The sequence below is a fragment of the Haliaeetus leucocephalus genome, unplaced genomic scaffold (assembly GCF_000737465.1).
Source record: "Haliaeetus leucocephalus isolate CR32 unplaced genomic scaffold, Haliaeetus_leucocephalus-4.0 Scaffold450, whole genome shotgun sequence".
NCBI lineage: Eukaryota > Metazoa > Chordata > Aves > Accipitriformes > Accipitridae > Haliaeetus > Haliaeetus leucocephalus.
In genome coordinates, this window is record NW_010972886.1 from 8,676,621 (window position 1) to 8,695,393 (window position 18,773).

At 47.7% G+C, this 18,773-nt stretch overlaps 1 protein-coding gene and 1 long non-coding RNA gene across 2 annotated transcripts; one reads left to right on the plus strand and one right to left on the minus strand.

Annotated features, from left to right (window-relative positions):
- Positions 1–15,644: 15,644 nt before the first annotated feature.
- Positions 15,645–16,761, plus strand: LOC104836272. Its single transcript, XR_774825.1, has 2 exons — positions 15,645–15,697; positions 16,708–16,761. It is a non-coding gene; the product is annotated as an uncharacterized LOC104836272 (long non-coding RNA).
- A 67-nt stretch (positions 16,762–16,828) lies between these two features.
- LOC104836437 (rho GTPase-activating protein 20-like) lies at positions 16,829–18,297 on the minus strand. Its single transcript, XM_010575046.1, has 6 exons — positions 18,222–18,297; positions 18,028–18,137; positions 17,664–17,846; positions 17,331–17,448; positions 16,910–17,033; positions 16,829–16,844 (listed from the first exon to the last, which is right to left on the minus strand). Exons 3-6 carry the CDS (start codon positions 17,763–17,765, stop codon positions 16,829–16,831), a joined length of 360 nt encoding a protein of 119 aa, XP_010573348.1. The 5' UTR covers positions 17,766–17,846; positions 18,028–18,137; positions 18,222–18,297.
- Between the last annotated feature and the right edge of the window lie 476 nt (positions 18,298–18,773).

An 18,773-nucleotide genomic window follows, 5' to 3' on the forward strand; every position in this document is an offset into this window, starting at 1 on the left:
TATTGGTGCCAAAAGGCAGAGCAGTCAGAAGCTGTACCTCCTCTTCCTTTCTGATTTAAAATGCTGCAGCCAAAAACTAAAAAGATTTTTCTTCTCAGTGCCACATAAACCTTAATGTTAATAAAAAGAAAAACCACAGACTTAAATGCTCTGTGTCTTGAAAGGCTGTCTAAACTGGTGCTTGATGGGCATAAAATGCCCCTTCCCCCAGAGCTGTGGTAGGGAAGACCTCCAGTTTATTCCTCACTAGTGCCTGCAGACTTTCCTTCTCCCTCTTTTTACTTTTTTTGTCTTGTTTCTTTCACCCGCCTCCATTCACGGCACTTCTTTTGGCATCGGCATCCCCTTTCCTGGTGCCACGTAAAAATCCCTCCCTTACATAACGGAGCTTTTCACAAGGCCCCAGGGCAGCTTCCCTCTCAGAAAAAACAAGCAGCACATTCACTGAAAAGATCTGGGAAGGTCAAGCTTGTCTCTTTGCTTCCAGGCTTGGAATGCCACTGACACCCTGCAGAAATGCTCATCTTGAGAATACTTAATAGGGAAAATGCCAGTAGGTGGTGTCCAAGAATTGCTTCTGTATTTGGCGATGCCAGTGAAACCTGTGCTACATCCAGGGGTCCTCTCGCAGCTGTTGGCACCTGCACAGTGGAAGGAGGTGCAGGGGGGCTGCGGTGGCATCTCCACTCACAGCACCTTCAGCTGACAGCTGCTGCCTTCCTCCAGCCTTCTAGCTGGTTTTCACAAATAAGCGCCTTTTCTGGACATTGCTCCTGAAGCTCCTCTCTTTTGAGATTTCTCCTCTGAAGAAGGTAGCTGGGCAACAGATCAGGCCACCCCCCGGAACAAGAAGCCAGAGTCTCCACTTCTCTTTTTAAGCACTTGAGGCAAAAAGCAGCACGTGCGTATCTTTAAGTGCCATCTGATCTGAAAGCCATGAATCTAAAGTCACACTGGAGAATCTTAAACAGGAGATAAATATAGGTACATGCGTGTATATGTATGTAGCATCCAAAAATATCAATGACCACTTCAACTCAACCTAGTTAAGACAGCAAGTTTTCAAAGGTACATTTAAACCAGGGACAGAAGAAGTGTCTGCTGCACGTGTCTCTGTCCTGGAGAACATTGATGATGGCATAACCAGACACAGCTCGTGGCTTCTCAGCCACAGAGGCAGAACCGATCGTTGCTGCCTTTGGGATCTAGCCAGGTGTGGAAGGAGGGACCAGGATGGAGAAACCATGACAGCGTGGCTTACTGCTTTGGCTGGCGAAACGGGCAGAGGGGAGTGACTGTTGCTGCAGCAAAGGGCTGCTTTATCTTGCTGTCAACACCAGCCAGTATGGCTTCGGAGCTCTTGTGACTGCTCTCCATCAGTCTGCTGCAACAAGTAACCTACACTTAATGCTCGGCCTGGCCGAGTCCACCCTTTCTTAATGCCAGAAGCATTCCCTTGCCAGAGCTGCACAGGGAAACCCCCTCAGCCGTGTGCACGTCTGCACCCAACCCACACCTTGGGGCAGGCATCCCTGCGCTGCCTCTTCCCACGCCTGTGGCTTGGAGGGGCTGGCAGCTGCCTGGAGGAAGGAGTTAATCAGATCCAGGCAAGGGAGGTCACGGCAAAGGCCAAGAACCGACTTTGGCTGTGTGAGCACAGGCTGATGCTAGACCTGGGCACTGAATTTCAATTGTCAGGGCTACCCCTGGCAGGTGTCTGGCTTGTGCAATTTAACATTCATCCAGAAGGTTTCTGGGCATGGCTTGGGAATTAGCAAAAGCCAGGGAGAACTCCCAGGAGGCCATGTGGAGTCAGTCATCATCTTTTGACAGCTGAGTGAGTTTAATGGTATGGACACAAGCTCGTCTCTGCCAGTTAGCCTTGGCACCAGAGGAAGGCCCTGGGTGTGATTAATTTGTTAGGATAGACATGGCCTTAGAGGACCTCCTTTCTAACCCGGGTGTCAGCTCCAGCCCTCCTCTGACTTTTTTCTAACTTGCTACAGACAGCCAATTCCCTTCTTTTCTATCATTTTGTGATTCCCCGCACAGCAGCACTTGCATATTTTCTGCCCTCATGTTGTTGTGCTCCTGCTAGTCCCTTTGCCCCATCCCACGTTTCTCCTGTGGAAGCCTTTGGGGCAGGGGCTGTGTTCTTCCTGCAGCACAGGTGCCTGGCTGGAGCCCCATCCTCGCTCACCCTTAAGCTTTAGTGGGACAAAAATGACAGCTACATTGTCCTGTAGTAAGCTGAGTAAATGCTAAATAGGTCTTCTGCTTGTGGCTGGAAGCAAAAACTATGATTCCTATTTACAGGTTTCTCTCTGCCATCAGAGTTACCCCTTGGCACGGTTATAGCTACTTCCACTTTCAGCAAAAGCAGGTATTGCCCAGGGAGTGAGCAGCAACCTACCTGCTGGCTGTGCTAAAGCATGTTATTTCAGCCTGGAGTAGAAATACCTCCCTCTTTTGAAAGCCTCACTGCTGCAATGTAATAAGTCATCAGTAAATACTAAAAAAATCTCATTCTGGGCATTTTAACTTGATTTGCTTCCTGGAGTTAGATAAATGGCTGCAGACACACACCACTGTGCTCCGGGAGCTGCAGGGAGAGGAGTCTGATCTATTGCAAAAGCTCAAGGTTACATTTTGACCCAAAACAGGAAAGGGATGTCACTTGTGTAGTGACGAATTCTCCTCATTTGTTGAGACAACTTCTATCACAACTGTAGCAAAAAAAAAAGGTAAGTCAGATGGGTGGAGAGACCTCCAGAGAGCCTGTGGACATGCTGCGAGCACCTTGACTTCCAGAGCTGTTATGATAGCTGGAGGTGCGTAAGGAGGACACAGCTCAGCGTAGCTCTGCACCCAGGCTGTGTAGGCACTGAGGAAACAGAGAGTTTGAATATACCTGGCCCGGAGACAGCAAGAGGGGTGAAAGAGAGATCCCTTCCTCTGCTTTGGCACTGTTTATTCAGAACAGAACATTTTAAGGCTATCCTTCTCCGTTGTCAGCCTTTTGGGAGAACAATGGCTAAATGCTGCCTTTGAGGAATCAGTGCCTGGCTTATCTCATCTCTGCACCTCTTAGTACAGGCTCTTCTTCCAGGTGCATGGCTCGGCTTTGGGGAGCAAGGAGTCGCCCAGCGCAGGTCTCAATGGCCACAGGTGCTAGCTGTGCCTGCACGGATGGTGAGGGGCAGGTCAGAACAAAAACAATGCAGGTTGGAAAGCAAGAAGCCTAAGTGGATGGCGTAGAGTGTATATCACTGTGGCTTCATCCTACACCACTGACTTCCCGACTGGGATAAAGCCAGGAGTCCCAGGTTAGCAGAGCTGCAGTGGTGGAGAGGCAGAGAGCAGCTGGGTGGGCGATGCCGGAGCAGGAGCCCTTTCCCACAAGCACACTTTAGGATTACTGTGAGGACAAAACTATGAGGAACAAACTGGTCTCTCAGACATAAAATGTGCAGGTTCCCGATGCTGGTCCGGGTTCCCTAAATGCCAGACCATAGGCAATAGGTGTATCCCAGAGCCATTTCAGCTGGCCATGAGACTGGCTGGCTACTCTTCGGGCCACCCTCAGCTTTGCCCCATAGGGACTTTTGCCTTGTTTATCCTGCTGCAGTTGCTACCTGATAGAGATGGATCCAGTGACTAAGGCATGAATGGCAGTCAGGAAAACCGGTTTCTGTTCCCATCTCTGCTACTGATTTGCTGTATTTCCATGAGTAGTTAATTAAGCCTCAGCTTTCCCCACTTTAGAACTGTGATAATTACATTTATCTCTCTTTGTGAAAAGCAAGGGCTTGGAGACATTTGGATAAAAGCCCTCAAAGAGCCAAGTGTTGTTATAGTTTAGTTAGTTATAATAATCTTGGTCCTCCCTGAATTTATAAAAGTTGTCCTGTTCCAGTGACTGTTTCATAGACAAGGCAGAAAAACCAGGAACATAATTAGAGAGTGACTCCATATGCTGCTGCGGGCTCCTTACATTGCATTTATTTGGCTAAACCCAGCTCACCTACAGCCTGCTAGTTACCTCGCACAGGTCCCAAGGGAGCTGTCAGTATTGCAATGGCATGACCATCACTGCAAAGCAACTAGGTTTTTTGTCATGCTGTGCTAGTGATTAAAAAGCACCATAATAGCTTTTAAGTTCTGAAATAACAGTGCAAAGTACTAAGCTACAGGGTTTCTGGCATTGCATAAATGACCTTTTTCAGAACAAGGGTAAAAATAAGATGCTGCTCTTCAAAGGTGTTTAGTACCCTGATTTCTCTTTAGGTGCCTAAATTTCAAGTGAAACTGCGAGCTCTACAAAGCAAATGGTTCAAGTATTACTGATGTTTACAGTGACGAGGCACTCCAGGTTTTATGAGAGACTTCATGTACAGGGCCAGTGGGGAAATTTTACCCCTTACGCTCTGTATGAGCTTGTTTCACAGGCTGCAAGGTCCAGGCTTAATTTTCTACTTAAGTAATACTCCTGAGGATTAACAGTCTGTGGCAGAACTCACTGCTTTTGCTGCTAATAGATATTAAAATGTGAGCAAGTTATAACCTCTACATCAACAACAATATTGAATAAATTAAACAACACTGGGCAACAATCCTGGGCCCTGGGAGCAGATCTGTGTTGTTTAATTCCTTAGAAAAATGCCTGGTTTGACCCAGGCCAGCCAGCAGTCTCCCAGATTGAGCCTGAACAACTGCAGGAGTTAGCATGGAGCACAGACCTTTCTTGACATGCTGTTTGCGTGTGCCTGCTCTGCACTGGAAGCTTGAGGGCGTTTATGGTACAGACAAAACCCTGTAGGATGGGTCCCACAAACCTCAAAAGCTCTGTCATGCTTTTGGACACAAATAAAGGAGATACATAGCAGAAAGAGTTAATCGTACAGGTCAGATGTGCTGCTCCAGAACTTAAAAGCTCCAGAAGAGGAGGGAAGTGTCTGCATTTGCAAATGTGTGTGAGTCTCTGTGGGTGTGAGTGTAAACATGCACATTCAGGGGGAAAAACCTTCCAAGAAAATCACAGAATATCCACCAACAGATTACAAGGAAAAAAGATGCCAAGATCTTTGAGTTAATTATTCTCAGTGAATCATTCTTACAGTTAAAAGCCATACCAGCATTTCCAGAAAAACTTTCAGTTCAGTATATATAAACAAATGTAAAGAAAACAAATAAACAGCCAAGAAAATTTGAAGATAAAAGGCTTGAGATAATAAGATTAAAGATGTTAATTGGAGACTGCACTTCTACAGACTTTGACATTTGTAGCTGAGTTTCTACAAAATACTCCAGCTCTGACCTGCTGGCCTCAGTCGGTGTAAGTCTATAGCCCAGAAATCCTCTCGCCACAACCCACCTCACTGTGCAGGCTTTGACTCAGCAAAGCACAGAGGCACATGTTTAGGTGACACAAGTTTTACATTTGTGCAGGTATTTTACTGCATCGGGTCTGGGTTTAAATACATAATTACAGGCAAGTATCTGCATAAGTGCTTTGAACTTGGGCAGTGATCCCCAAAGGAAGCCTGTGCCCCCCGCCCCCAGCTTACTGCTCACTCTCTAGCTCGCTTCATTCCTCACCAAGGATGCCAGCATCTTGCCTTTCCCACCCCTGCTTCCTACCAAGACATCGCTCTCCTCCATGTGCATATCATACTTGCTCCTCATGTGTAGTCCGTGATTTGAAAGTCTTGAACTAACAAGTTTCCAAAATAGATGAATAGTTGAAAGACTAGGTGGGAAGAAACAAGGCAGAAATTTTATGGCGTGTTTATTTTACTTTACACCCTACATTTACAGCTGATGAACTCACTCTGTTGACTGTAGTCATCTGTTGTCCTTAGTGTGGTTGAATGAATAGTTTTACCTGAAAAGGGAACCAATGAATTAAAGCATTCGACCTTAATTATCCCACAGTTTTAAGTATTATTCAGGTGGTGACAGAAAATTCCTACCATTTTTAAGCCTCTGTTTTCCAGAAAACCGCAGGGTGAGTGTGTCTACAAGAAAAGTATGCTCTTAAGATAGGCAATGAACACATCGGGGGTAAGTAGGCACGTCAGTGTGATTCTTCCCACTAAAAACAATCATGGTTTGCATGCACTGTGCTATTTTAAGTGTATTGCTGCACTATTGCTATTGTAATACTGCATCTGCAAGAGATTGTGTCAGCCAGAATAATAAACCAAGAAACACACTAAGTCTTCCCCATTAAGTTTTTCCCTACCAAGTTCTTATTCAGGGCCACTCCAAATGTTGAAAAAGATTAAAGATTCTTTGAGAAGAGTTCACACCTTCTGGTACAGCCAAAACAGATGAGGGGGAAAGGAAAAGCTTGTGCAATAATAGAGATGGGCTAAGGCATTGCAACAAAAACATTTCAGCCTGAGAAGCAGCTACTGCGATCATTGGCTGCCAGCGGGGCAATGTGCCAAAACGCTTCTGAAATGTGACTGCAGTTGTAGATGAGCAATAAGAAAATCTCTCACATGCCGATGCAAACCTCTACTATCCCAACATAAAATAAAGAGGGAATGCAAATGAAAGCCTTATGTGGTTAGCTGGAAGACAAGCCCTCGTTCCCTGACATGCATGCCACCTAACGAAGTGTGAGACAGAAGGGGACAGAAGTACGCTCTTTCTCTAGCTTATAAATAGTGAAAAATCCTGCGGATGTAGTTCTTCTGAAACTGATGCTCCAAAAATGAAAAAATCTGGCCTGGTTACGTAAGGTTTCTGCTGTGTCAGACCAGCTCTGCTTCAGACGAAGCAGGACACGACCATGCCTCCGGCTGGAATGCCAGCGGTTTAATTACCACCTCTGCCACTGACATCCCCGCCAACCTTGTACAAGTCATGACGTCAGCTGGCAAAATCTGTTTCGAGTCTGTAAAATTAAGGTAAGTACGTGCTGTCTCCCACCCCTTCTCCTGCCTTTGTGGATGCTACACCTCCCTGGACAGAGCTGCTCTCCTACATGGTGGATACATGCAGTCCTAAGCACGGAGGGAGAGGGACGGGCTGAAAGAAAATCCTCACTGGCGAATACTAATTGTTTGGGTCTTTTTCCCTCCCTCAGTTTCACATTTTTCCCTTGCAGGCTTTCCATGCTGCCCTAGCCTTGAAGACCTCTTCCGTAACTGGAGCCGGCATCAGCCAGCAGTGATGCTGTGTCTGAAGGGGAAAGGAATCACAAACCTTCCAAGGCAGAGCTTTTCTGGCATATTTTCTGCTTGCTACATGTTTACAGGGAAACGTCCTCAGGGCAGGAGCCTTCTGTGTCGTGGGTTATATTTTGTCGGTACCTTTCAGATAATAAAGCTGTTTTTAATTAAGACAGGCTGAGCAGACTGGTGCTGTGTATCTGCAGTGGGCACTGTGCCCAGGTGAGTAGGAGGTGAGACTGGCAGTCTGGAGACCTACTGAGGATCTCAGGGTTCAAACATGGGATTTATCTAGCCGATACTGGATATTTACACTGTAAGTGGCAGATCTCTGCTCCTTTATAACCCAGCGGATAGAAACAGATTATTCTAGACTACGGTTCATCCCATCCTAAAAACCTTTATACAGAGAACCTCCAGTATCAAGCTGTTGGTGCTGGGGTTGGACAGCTGAAGGTGGTGAGATGAGTCTGACTCCAACTCACTTGACCCCTCACAGTTGCCCTTGTCAATATGGTGATGATGAGGATGTATTTCTGCTTGGTGGCCTGTGAATGAAAAATAGCGCCAGGCTTATTTTGTTTAGAGTTATATTCAATTACAGTACTGGATTTCCCAACATATAAACAAAAAACATGTTCTTGCTAGCATAATTTATACTGATTCCCAGAACCATGCAAACACATGCATTTTTATGCTAGAATAACCACATGTACCTCTGCTATGCAAAGACTTTAACATTTGAAAGGCATAAAACTGTCATTAAAACTAATTCTTTCCACAAGTAAAGTTCCTCCACAAAAGGCATTTCTAAAGGAGCTGTACCCTCGGCAAAGGGGACCAGACACATATCCCTGTCAGAACACATGGAAGAAACAAGAACCAATACCTCGCTGACACTTTTGTGGTCTAAAGTCTGTCAGGTTAGGAAGTGGATTTACACACAAAAGAGCTACCCAGCTATTCTCTGGCACAAATCAATGTGATAGAGCTGCTCTGATGGAATAAAAGCTTCATACTGTGCTGCCATTATTGTATATTGATCCAGAGTGCCCGCAGGGTCTGTCCATTTAACTAGTGTACTACTTTCAAAATGGGTTTTGGTGTGTCCCATCGTGCTGCATTTCTGCTTTTGGAAAGACCCAATGGATTGTCTGAATTGTTTTTCATAAGGATGCTGAAATCATTGCAGTTACTGAAACAAGTGGCAGGAAACATGGGCACCTCAGGACCAGCCACCCCAGCAGGACACTAACTTATTATTCAGATCACAGGTTCTTGCAAAATATGGCAACCTGAGCTTTGAAGGGCAAATGGAAAGGTCAGCTCTTCTGCAGATGGTTTGGTCAGTAAATGCCCTTGCTCTCCAGCACTGCTTGTTTAAAAGGCATAGTGTTTCTTTAGGAATAGGAGTGGCTGGTGACCTTGATATTTAACTAACAATTAAATATGATCATTGCAATGCAAGGCAAAAAAATCACTTTTTGACAGGGATGATTTTGGGAAGAGGGTTCTACAGGCAACTTTTCGGGACATTCAGGTTGCCCTTGGAAAGCCCTCTTCAGTTGGGAAGACCATATCACCTTGGAAGCTGCCTGCCAGAGCTGAAACTGCAGGAGGAAGCCGCAGAGAAAAGATGGGGAGGTTAGGAAACGGGAGTGATGTGGGGAAGTTGGAAGAGGCTGGGAGAGACTCGGCAGAGGGAACAGCTGGAAAATCTGCTTTATTTATTCAGTGGACAAACAAGGCAGCTCCTCCATCAATAACAATTACTCACCTTGGGCGCTCTGGCCGCAGACTGACAAAGGGTTTAGGTGTGGTGACAGTAGCTCCCACGCCTCCCTTCCAGGTGCCTGGCTCCTGAACCCCAGCTACTCACCTACACCTCCAATAGGAGGTGCCATAATTGCTGGCTAATTGCAATTAACGCCTAAAATGGCCAATAAGGAATGCTAAGGAAATGGGTCCCCTGCCTCCTTGAGGTGGATTTTGGGCACAAAAGAGCATTGTTCCTTGCTTTACCTCTCACATTGCCACGCCAAGGTTCGATGCATCAACCAAGGGGACAAGGACACTCACCAAAGGCAAGGCAGACATAGAATTGCCATCTTCAGTCTAACAGAGATCAAGCCAGCACCTCCTTTCAAAGCACCCACATTGGCTGGAGGGAGGGAAATATTTCTTGGCTCTCTTGACATCAGACCACCGGGCAGCAAGGAATGTTAGGTTCATGAAACAGGAAAGATGGAGGACCATGACTACCTCACCCAGTAATAAGGATATTCTCCTGGTAAGGTGTGAAGAAGAGGGATCTTCAGGTATCCCTTCTCCACCACCATTTGTGTATGTTCCCCAAATAACTCTTTTTGAACAACAGCCTGTAATGCCTTGCTAGTCCAGGGTACCTATTGGTAACCAGTGAAAAGGCTTGGTATTAAGAGAAGAATACTAGTGAAGCACCTGGGGATGTAAGACATTCAATATCCAAACAGTAGAATAGGAATCATTGCTAATGGGTGAGGGCTCTCCCCACCAGATAAATCATCTCGCCAAGAGTAACCAGACACACCAGGATCCCACCCGCTGCAGGTCCCAGTGGAAGTGTCACTCACAGCATGTGGAGGGAGAAAAAATTCTGTTTAGTGAACTTACTTTCACTTGCAAATTCCATGTTGAGGTCTTATAATTTATAGTCTTCAGTACTTGTGAAAGCACAGTTTCTCAGTGCTTGGAGAGAAAGCATGTGAGAGGTAGGAGACCCAGTTTCTACACCACTGGCTTGGAGTTTTTACTTGGAAAATGGGCCTCGGTTTTCCTATCTGGAAAACCGAAGTACTACTAAGTCTTTGAGGTCTGCTCATAAACAATGCCTCTGGGACCTATAACAACAGAAGTACGAAGAGATGCTCTAATAACAGAGATGCTAAACAGTATTATCATAGGTTGCATGATACAATGCACTATAATATTTAAAACATAAAGAACAAAAGTCTGTTCAGTTGATATATTACATCTGAGATTAGTAATCTGAGCAGCAAATGTATTCAGGTCTGCTGGCAGACACCACAGAAGAGACACACAAGGCAAAGAACCTGCAGGGTTTCTGGTAACATTAATCTGCATTCATATAGCACATTTCACTTGATGATCTAGAATAGTTTATTATTAAAACTCTCACAACCCTCCTGTAGGCTAAGAACAATGCTGTGTCTTTTTAATTGATGGGTAGCATGGACTTCATCAAGAAAAAAGAGTTGAAGGTCAAAGAGGGTGAATGTCAAAGCTAGACAACTTACCCCTACTACCCACCTTTTGTAACTTTTGTCTGAAGAAGCAGAAAGCAGACAGGGATGCACTATTAATCAGAAGGTTACACTGCAAGCCATTTCAAAGCAGTTTTCATGATTAATAGCTACCAGTTGTGTAGCGCAGCTTGTGACAAAGGTGGACAGTCTGTTCCCTGAGCCAAGGGCTGACCTCCCGAGGACAGCATGTCCAACAGCACCCTGCACACATACAGGTGCGAGGGGGGCAAGCCCAGACAGACGTCTTCACACATGCACAAGCAGAGCACAGATGCTCTCCTACAGACAGAGCCAGGATCTTGGGTCCTGACTCCCATTGATTCTGCTGCTTCCAACAATATGAGTAGAGAGGGAGAATCCACCAAATTCTGTCTAACTTTCAGAGGCAAATCCCTTTATGAAAAATACTCTAAGATCTTCAATTAACTCATGGCCACATCATGCCATGAAACTCTATAGACTCATAGAGTGGCTGTCTTCTGGTGCTTAGAGGGAAAGATGCTCCCTTCTGAGGCATGAGAAGCACTCCTGAAATACCAGCCTTGTTCTTTAGAGCAATTGTTTTCAACTTTTGGCCAGTAGACCTGTGGCATCCATGGCCTACCTTTAATGGGTCCATTAAAGCTAAGAAAACCAACTTCTTATCAGTAGGTTTCAATTTACCATCAAGGAGGCTGAACAGCCCCCCAGAGTATTTTCAGAGTTCACAAATCAAGAAAGCTTGAAAATCACTACTTCAGAATTTCACACCAAAATTCCTGTTCAACCTCTCCCTCTCTGGGTAATGAGATATGACAGGACCATGACCGAAGGCGGCATGGCTGCAGGCATAAAAAAGTCTTCTCACTCAAGTTATTCACCAAATGAATAACCTGAATGAATCTCACTTCATAGTGAGTCTCTCAGGGCTCAAAGAAGGTGCAGCTACAGAGTTGGAAGCCCAAATTTGTGTTTCCTCTTGGGAAAAATTTTCCCGTAAAATTAAACAAGAGTGGCTACCAAATCAGCATCGTGAACATCCTTGCTGTACCACCCTTTATCCACTTTCAGAACTCTGTTACAGAGAAAAAAAGTTCAAAACCGCAGATCTACAATATTAAAAAATTGACTGATTGCATAGTTCCATAGGATGTTACACCCTATATTGCAATGCCAAGACAGACATGTCTGTGTGTGCATGCAAGGACGTATTCTTTGTGACTCCACTAGCTCACAGTGATCACACCTGACAGAAAGGCTCAAAACTTCTCAAGTACCCCAAAGTTTTGGGAAAACAGACAAGAAAGCTGAGGAGCCAGACTCCACCAGTGCCCTTAGTGAGGGCAAGGCCGCAGAGGCACCCTGCAATTGCACCATCAAAGGCCAACGTCAGACAACCCCTGGACTACCCTTTAGACACAAAACGGGAGGAAACCAGGCTTTTCTGGCTGCACGGCTTGTGGCATGATTTGCTGCTCTCCCCATAGTGTCACGGTGCCTTCATTACACTTGGGACCTGGGCTGTCCTGATGAGGCAAGGATGGGTTTCTTCTCCTCTACTCCCTCATCTCCACCTGCAGTACAGGCTCACGAGACTCTTGCCCCACTTTGCCACTGACCTGCTAAGCCACTTTCCCTCTCAGCACCCATTTCCTCATCTTTGAAATGAGGATTATGACCTCTGTGATACACTTTGATGTCCACAGATGAAGTGTGCTGTGGCACATATGTGCGTTCTCTCTATTTTAAAAGCTAGGTAATATATCGTCATGTTTTTTTTCTTTTGTTTATCCACCTTTATTATTAAAAATGGAAATCAGTTAACCACCCTGAAAAAAACACCCAGAGAAAGCAATTTGAAGCAATGGATGGGAAAGTGCAATGCTTATAAACTACAGGGCAGAACGTATTTGTCCACCCCACAGTTCACTGTTGCAATATTCCTGTTCTCTTCCGTGTTCTAAGTCATGCACAAAATGTGCTTCCAAAATAAATTATTTAGCCCTGAACTGCTGCAATGCACAGAAGGATGCTTGTCAGAGCAAAGTGTCACTAATGGAGGATACCTCGTGTGACCCAGATGGGAAGACGAGTTCAGACTGCAACATGCTCTGAGTGAGAATACAGCACCTGAAAGTGATGTGCACAGGCAGTGAAACCCTGGCTTGATCAGCCACCCAAAGTGGTTTCCATCTCTCCTTTTCTTCTCAGGAATGGCCTCATTCCCAGCCTGGGCAGATGTGCAAACTGAACTGGGGTCTTCTGAAGGCACTGTTGGAGGATGAAGGGCAGTTGTCAGTCTTATGCTGTACCTGCAGATGTTTGGGACTCAGTCAGACGCTGACTCTGCTCTTAATGCACCAAAACCAGTGCACCACTTTGGACCAACCAGTGACGTCCAGCAAAACCACTGCGTTGCCCACATATGATTGAGTACAGAATTTGCTCTGCATATAACTTTAACTGCTGGGGCTGGCAATTAAAATGTAAAGATATGATTCCCATTTTCCAGGTTTCATTTGCAGAAAGCGCTGTCGTGGTTTAACCCCAGTCAGCAACTAAGCACCATGCAGCTGCTCACTCACTTCCCCCCCACCCAGTGGGATGGGGGAGAGAATCGGAAAAAAAAGTAAAACTTGTGGGTTGAGATAAGAACAGTTTAACAGAACAGAAAGGAAGAAACTACCACTAATAATAATAATAATAATAACGCTAATAAAATAACATTAATAATAAAAGGATTGGAATATACAAAACAAGTGATGCATAATGCAGTTGCTCACCACTCGCTGACCGATGCCCAGTTAGTTCCTGAGCAGAATTCCCCCCCAGGCTAACTCCCCCCAGTTTATACACTGGGCATCACACCACATGATATGGAATGCCCCTTCAGCCAGTTTGGGTCAGCTGTCCTGGCTGTGTCCCCTCCCAACTTCTTGTGCCCCTCCAGCCTTCTTGCTGGCTGGGCATGAGAAGCTGAAAAATCCTTGACTTAGTCTAAACACTACTTGGCAACAACTGAAAACATCACTGTGTTATCAACATTCTTCTCATACCAAACTCAAAAACATAGCACTATACCAGCTACGAGGAAGGCAATTAACTCTATCCCAGCTGAAACCAGCACTGTAAAACCAGAAATATTAAGGCAAGTCTTTTAACTTACAGATGAAGAATATTTTCTGTGGACCTTCTCAAAATAGTAAACAGCTCCCACCCTGTCCTGCAGACCATGCAAAGCAACAGGAAGCCTCTTCTGGACTGAGCAGTGTCATGGTCTGTTTTGATCTCTCACATTTACAGGACAACATACTCTGTAAATTCAACTATATTTTATGAGCTCATTAGGAAAACAAACGAACAAACAAACAAAAATGGCAAACAAGGGCTCAATCCCCTTCGTATGGAATAGCCTAACGTGGATTCACTCATTCACCACTTAATTTATTAGGTTTTGAACTCACAAGTTCTCTAATTCATAACTGGTAATCTGTAACTCATAACTTGTAACTTGTGCACTTATGAGCAAAACAGTTCCCGAGTCGATGGTGAGAGTGCTCATCCTTCCTCCTCCATCACGGTACGGGTGTCCTCTGTATCACACCGGGATACACAAAAGCCTCAGCAGTCGGGCTGCTGTTGGAGCTGCTTCAAAAGCTTTTTGGGTGAGCTGACACATTTATACTGCCCAGTCTGGAAGTTAATCTATACCACTGCCATGAGTTAGGGGGGGTCTGAGAAAACTGCCCGACAATAAGTGTGCAAGGAGGATGGCTGCAGGGGACAGCAAGCTGCAGGTGACAGTGGCTGCAGTGGACCTTTAGCCCTTCCTGGCCTTGCCCTGCCTATGCCTTGCCCTTGCTCTGACCTCATGGTGCTGCTCCAAGGAGATACCCAAAACTCACCAGGACATGGTCCTGGGCAACCTGCTCTAGGTGAGCCTGCCTGAGCAGATGTTGGACCAGATGACCTCCACAGGTCCCTTCCAGCCTGTGTGATATTGTGCTCTGGTTTCACTCCTAAAGCACCTCAACTCAGCCCTGATGCCCACTGGAAAGGATGCTGAACAAGGGATGATTCCAAACTCCTCCCCAAGGATTCATCACAAAACAACAGCTCCCCACAACAGAATATCCTATGGCAGACACAGTCAGAAGAGAGAAAAGGTCATTTTATTGTGGACATGAACTGTGGGGATGCAGCAGTCATAGCGGTTCAGCCAGTGAAAATTAATCAGCACCTGCAATGACAGTCAGAAAGCTCTGATAAATCCATAAAGGCAGAAAGAGGCAGGATTTTGTTCCCCTTTCTTGGGGAACACTGTTTACAAGGAATTGTTTATGGCCCAGGAGAGAGAGTTATTGCTGCCATTGGCTACGGAATGGCTCTGGGGCCTTATCCCCATGGGTAATGCCCTTAGAGACCTGTGCATGTGCAGAGATGCACAGTGCCCTGGTGCCACACAGCAGGGCTTGATTGGGAGCCCCTGGGGAGCTGCCATGGAGTTCTTTCCAAACCCTGCACAGCACCATCCCTCGCTGTCCCCTGTCAGTGAGCTGGACTGACTTAGAGCAGTGCTGAGAGTTGAGAAAGATGGGCAGCAGAGCCTGGTACACACCTGGGCTTCCTGACCTTCTGCACCTTCCTGCATCTTTTCATTGGTCAATCCCCCAAAACTTTTTCTCTTCCTCCTCTTCTTTTCCATGTGGCTTTCACTCTCCTCTCCCCAGCCGTTTTCTCTTTTTGGTTTCTTCTGTTTTCCTTGTCCTGGGGAGAGCCTGCAAACCTTTCCACCCACAGTGGTATTAATTAGGGAGAGCCACGACCCACTGGAGTCAGTTCTGATTTTAACCAAAGCAAGCTCATTTTACCTTCTTTCCCGTGAACGGCTCGCCAGTTTTTCTGGGTGCCCCAGGGAGTCTGCCCACGCTCTTGGGGGTGATCAGAGGCAAAGCTGGAGGTGTCTACAACAGAAATGCTGGAGTTGGCGGGTGGCAAGAGATGACCTGCAGTCGTAAGCGATTGTTTGCCCCATTGCTACCTTAGATCTCCAGAGCAGATCCCTTTGGCTGGTTTGCAGCAGCCACATCTTGCACAGACAGTCTCCCCGCCTCCCCAAAATAGACTTGATGAAGTGGGACCTGAGCAAAACCCCTCTGAAGTTGGCAGCTACTCCCCCCTGTCTTTTCGTAGGTATTTTGTGGGCATTTTGTTTGATTAAGCACATGCCTAGTTGTATTGGGTTTGCATGGCAAGGTTTTGGAGGGGGGGGCTACAGGGGTGGCTTTTGTGAGAAACTGCTGGAAGCTTCCCCTGTGTCTGATAGAGTTAATGCCAGCTGGCCCCAAGATGGACCCGCTGCTGGCCAAGGCCGAGCCCATCAGCAACAGTGGTAACGCCTCTGGGATAACATATTTAATAAGGGAAAAAAGTTGCTGCAGCACAGAAACTGCAGCCAGAGAGAGGAGTGAGAACATGTGAGAGAAACAACCCTGCAGACCCCCAGGTCAGTGAAGGAGGAGGGGGAGGAGATGCTCCAGGCACCAGAGCAGAGATTCCTCTGCAGCCCGTGGGGAAGACCATGGTGAGGCAGGCTGTCCCCCTGCAGCCCATGGAGGTCCATGGTGGAGTAGATATCCACCTGCAGCCCGTGGAAGACCCCACACCGGAGCAGGTGGATGTCCAAGGGAGGCTGTGACCATGTGGGAAGCCTGCATTGGAGCAGGCTCCTGGCAGGACCTGGGGACCCGTGGAGAGAGGAGCCCATGTTGGAGCAGGTTTTCCAGCAGGACTTGTGACCCCACGGGGGACCCACACTGGAGCAGGGGAAGAGTGTGAGGAGTCCTGCCCCTGAAGAGGATGAAGTAGCAGAGACAACATGTGATGAACTGACCATAACCGCCATTCCCCATTCCCCTGTGCCACTGGCGGGGGTAAGTAGAGAATTCTGGAGTGAAGCTGTGCCTGGGAAGAAGGCCAGGGTGGGGGGAAGGTGTTTTAAGATTTGGGTTTATTTCTCATTACCCTACTCTGGTTTGATTGGCAGTAAATTAAGTTAATTTTCCCTAAGTCGAGTCTGTTTTGCCCATGACAGTAATTGGTTGAGTGATCTCTTCCTGTCCTTATCTTGACCTACCAGCCCCTTGTTACATTTTCTCTCCCCTGTCCAGCTGAGGAGTGGGAGTGATAGAGCGGCTTTGGTGGGCACCTGGCATCCAGCCGGGGCCAACTCACCACACTAGTGCATTTGAGAAACAACCCTGCCAGTCTTCCTTACTATGTATCATCCCAGGAGGTGGAGGAATAACCCGGACACCCACCAGCTCTACTGCCAGGCAGAGGCACAGCAGCAACTTGGCCTCATCAGAAACCCCCTCTCCTACATCAGACACACTGTCAGTGTTTGAGGATCTGACATACCTCTCCCATTTCAGACTCCACCACCCTATCTCTCCCCCTGCTTCGTTGAGGACACCAAGCAGAGAGGGGGAGCTGTGCGGCAAGGCTTCTGCCTGATGCTTGGTGTCTGCTGTGACTGCAAGGATGTTTTGCTCATCCAAATGCAGATCTAGAAAGAAAAAGCATGTGCAGCAAAGAAGTGACTTCCTGAAAGTAAAACAGCTCAAGCAAAACCTACCCAAAGCCCTACATCACTTATGATTTCAGCCCTCTGATGCCCTGCCTGCAGTCTTCAGTTCATCTTGCAGAGCAAACCATTCACACACCAAGAGGCAGTGGCCAAACAGGTCACAGGACAAGCAGAGCTGAGAGGATAACACTCAATGCCCAGCCATGCCAGAAATGATGCTGACATTTCTGGCGTTCCCAGCCCCAGCCTGTGACAACCCTCAGTCCCTCCTCTCACCTCTGGATCTCTCCATGAGGGCTGGCAACTCCTTGGCTGCTGGACAGGAAGGGTCAGTTGTCTCCTCCCCAAAGAGTTCCCTGCAGTTCTCCATCAGAAACTCCACCAGCACCTTCACCTGCACACATCAAACCCTTGGTCTCAACCCAGCTGCCTGAAAATGGACCAAGCAGCCTTTCCCACTCCTGACCCTTGCTTCTGCACAGAAGGCTGTGGCTGTGGGACTTCCTTTCTGGGCAGCCACCCCACCAGCATTTGCTCAAGGAAAGACCTCTGAGCAGCCAAGCTCCGATGGGCCAGGAAGGCTGCAGCCGGCTGGCCAATACAGCGTACCTTCTCAGTGACCTCCAGCATGGCCTCCAGTGGGAGCAGGTCCTCATTGGGTGGGCTCAACAGGTTAGGCCCAACGCACATGGCCAGGTTGCTGCAGCTCATCTTGCTGGCAGCTGTGTTGTGGCCAATATGCTGGAGGAGGGACAGCAGCCACTTCAGGAGGAGGAGATTGGCTGCAGGCAACTTCTCGGCCACCATGAGGGAACAGCAACACAAGGTTAATAAACCAGATGTTGCCCCACAGCCATCCCCCAGGCTTGGCCGAGGGAGGTGGGAGCCAGCAGCTGTGTTGCACAGCTTTCCAGGTGGTCTCAGCCAGTGGTCGGCGCTCCTGCTCAACAGGCAGGCTGCTGCCCACACTTACGCTTTCAGGTCTTCCATCTCCTCCTCCTTGCTGGTCTTCTGCATGGCTGCCATCCAGTCCTCATAGAGGTTGTTCACGAGGAGCTTGGAGGGGATGCTTCAGAGGAAGTCCTGCAAGGCCAAGGGCTCCATCTGAGCCTTTGAACACTCCAGGCCAGCCAGCAGCTCCTCTAGCTGCAGGTCAGAAGCACTCACCTTCAAGATGATGGCCAGCAGCAGTACAGGCTGGCTTCCCAGGTCGATGTCTGCATCACGGTCCAGGGCCTCCCACAGCTCCCAAAACGCTGTCCTGCTGGCAGCTCTTCGGAATATCCCTTCTGTCGACGGTCCTTCCTTGTGCAGGACAGCCAGCAGCTCCAGCAGGAGAGGCAGGAGGACAGTTGCTTGGCTGAGGAGCTGCCTTCCAGCAGCAGTGGTCAGAGCACTGCCCCAGACCTGGCTCCTTGCTGGGTGTGAAGAGCCCAATCCCCTGTCCCCAGAGCTCCTGGGGACACCCACCGCCTCTATGGAGCATCCGGAGGGAGGACTGGGGACCCCCTGGCCAGGCTGGTTTATCTGGATGGGCTGGGGCAGTGTGCCAGCCTCCCTGCAGAGGGCTGCCAGGGACTGGCCAAACAGTGTCCTGCTGCAGCTGGAGCTTGCCTGCCCTGGCAACCCTCTCCCGCTCCCTGAGTAGCACCACGGGACCCTCCCACACAAGCTCACCCCACTCACTGCACATCCTTGGCACGCCAGCACAGCCAAAGG

Coding starts and splice junctions, on each gene's coding strand:
- LOC104836437 (XM_010575046.1), bottom strand. CDS start 17,765: ATGAGCTGCAGCAACCTGGCCATGTGCGTTGGGCCTAACCTGTTGAGC. Junction 17,449..17,663: donor TGCTGGAGGTCACTGAGAAG/GTACGCTGTATT, acceptor TGATGTGTGCAG/GTGAAGGTGCTGGTGGAGTT. Junction 17,034..17,330: donor CCTCATGGAGAGATCCAGAG/GTGAGAGGAGGG, acceptor TTTTCTTTCTAG/ATCTGCATTTGGATGAGCAA.